This window comes from Penaeus monodon, chromosome 2 (assembly GCF_015228065.2).
Source record: "Penaeus monodon isolate SGIC_2016 chromosome 2, NSTDA_Pmon_1, whole genome shotgun sequence".
NCBI classification, from domain to species: Eukaryota; Metazoa; Arthropoda; class Malacostraca; order Decapoda; family Penaeidae; genus Penaeus; species Penaeus monodon.
Genome location: NC_051387.1, coordinates 28,565,342 through 28,567,841, shown reverse-complemented (window position 1 = coordinate 28,567,841; position 2,500 = coordinate 28,565,342). Strand labels below are relative to the sequence as shown.

The following is a 2,500-nucleotide window of genomic DNA, read 5'->3' as shown; positions in this document are numbered from 1 at the left end:
TTTTTTATATTAAATCTGAGCTATTATGAGTCGCGGGGATCGATGAGACATAATAAGAAAGAAAGAAAAAGAAAGTAAAAGAAAGAAAGAAAAAAATATTTATGTATCATATATATATATATATATATATATATATATATATATATATATATATATATATATATATATATATATATATATATATATATGACTGGTTGTAAAGCGTTCGGAGACAAAATAAAAGGAAAACGAGTGAATGGGACGATTGATTTCAGATCGGAGACAAATGGACTATTTACAAATCATTAAATGTTTATATACTGGATGTGACAAATAAATATTCGGGTAACTTTGCATCGGAATCTTGTAAACATATTTGAGTGTTTGATTACAGACTACATAACCGTTCTACGAAACTTAAAATAGAGTGCAAGCCACTGAGTGTGAATGTACTAGAGTACTTTTAACTTGATTCAGTGCCGGCCAACAAAAGGAAGAACAGTAACGATATCAAGATCAAAGAATGGGAAATGTGAGCGTTCATTCTCCAAAGTATTAAATTATCGAAAAATTTCATCACCGACCGACCATGGAAATGCACTTGTTCCTAACAATACCAAAGTGAATGACAAAGGTCAATACCAAGAATGGATTTTAAAAGGAATGAAATGAATTGGTCCGGGCTTTACGCAGGGCCCAGGCGAAGAGAGCGGAAGGATGGGAGGAGGGAAATGGCTCTCATACTTTTGTATGAACTCTTAAAAGAGACATATGATAAAGGATTTTTGGCCGGTATGGAGTGTGGGTCGGTAAAGGGAAGTGTGGGGACAATTTATGTACTCGGAGCGGTGTAAAGGTATAGAGAAAGGGACACCGAGGTACACTGGCGCACAGAAGGGAACATGAGTTCAACGGTAACAACTGTGCAGGCGTGGTCGCCTCGCACGGCCTCTGAACAACACATGACATGGACGCTAGTCACTAGGTAAATCCCCGAGGCAGCCACACACGAGTTCGCACTAGACATAACAACAATATAGATAACGCTGTACGAGTCCAACAATGTTTTCTAGATATAACTGAACAGCTGCCACTGCTTGAGGGAGCAGCTGTGCTAGAGTGAGACTGACGTAAACTAGGGTCCGCGCCAATGGCTGAAAGACACTGGTTATCAGATGGGCGCTCATGGGTGCCGGAAGTGGTGGGGCAAGTGGAGCTGAGGACGGGGGTTTGGTGCTCCGCTGGGTTCTCGTTGAGGCTGCACATGGGCGTGGGATGCGTGGACAACTTGTAACAACACGAATCCTTGCCGTAAGACGACTCCTGGTTCTCCAGCTCACCGATAGCGGGATCTGAAACAGAGGAGCTGTTATTGCCTTCGATGCAAGACTCGGGAACTTTGTGTCGCATTAGTGAAGCCGATTTAAGAGACTTATATACAGTGAGCACCGAAGCAAATGCTCTTTACAAAAAAGAAGTATGGACTTCATGACATGAATCTTGGCAGAATCCCGCTGCCCGAATTGCCTTACTGCAGGCCAATGTGACGACGCTTAGGGTAGAACCTCCAATGGGCACTTTATCAACTTGCAATGACTGGTATAATACGTAAAACGGAATTCAAGAAACGCTGAAAGTAATGTCAGAATTTTTTTTCAGCACTCACAAGCATTCACTTCAATGAGCACAGTAAATATACTTTCTAAATTACTGTTGCATAATATGATTGGGGTTTTAGTTAAAGACAAAGAACTGCTTCCTTAAATTTACAAGAAATATGATATAATGAAATCAGTTAAAACATATACAACCAACGACAAAGAAAATGTTTGGTACCGACAAGATTATCAGCAGCAACCGACTAGGATGAGTAACACATTTTTTTTTCTAAAATCATCAACAGATATATATCTATATCTATTCCATCTTTCAGAATGGCTAAACAAATAATCGCAACTGGGCAGCGCCCAATAGGCAGCCTCGGTCTTGTCCCACACCATAATATATTTCCTGTCGTTATTCAGTAGCTGCCTTGCTCGACACTATCAGATCGACCGAAGTCTCCCTGCTGAGAATAGCAGGATGTGGCGAGCAACCTTCGATAAGCGAGATACCCCGCGTCGTCGGCTCCGGGCCCCGCGCGCCTGCCGCCGCCACGCCTGCTGACTCTCCGGCCAGGTGAGGGGCCACAGAGCCGGCCCGGAGAGCCCTTGCTGACCAACTCTTCACGATGACCTTACCTACCCTTCACTGATAATGCTTACTTGGTAATTATATCGTTTTTCTTAGACTTAGGTTGTCATTTATTCTTTCAAAGGTTTCGCTTTAAATTTAGTTGAAATAATGGAGAGCAAAATTTTCAGCTGCAAATGAATGCTCATTACCTTTCATAGAAAGCAGAAAACTTGACGGGAACTGTCTGAATCGTCTGAGCGAATGGGCGATGAATGAATGAGCTGGTGGTTTCTCAAACTTTATTCTCAAACTGCTTCTCCATGTAATCAAAATTATGTATTTCTAG

At 41.6% G+C, this 2,500-nt stretch overlaps 1 protein-coding gene across 1 annotated transcript in view; it reads right to left on the bottom strand.

Moving 5' to 3' along the window:
• Nucleotides 1-197: 197 nt before the first annotated feature.
• LOC119578547 overlaps nucleotides 198-2,500 on the bottom strand; it is a 23,255-nt gene continuing 20,952 nt past the window's right edge. Inside the window, exon 5 of the mRNA XM_037926118.1 lies at nucleotides 198-1,331. Coding sequence (XP_037782046.1) covers nucleotides 961-1,331 — 371 coding nt within the window. The 3' untranslated portion in view covers nucleotides 198-960. The remainder of the gene's footprint in view (nucleotides 1,332-2,500) is intronic.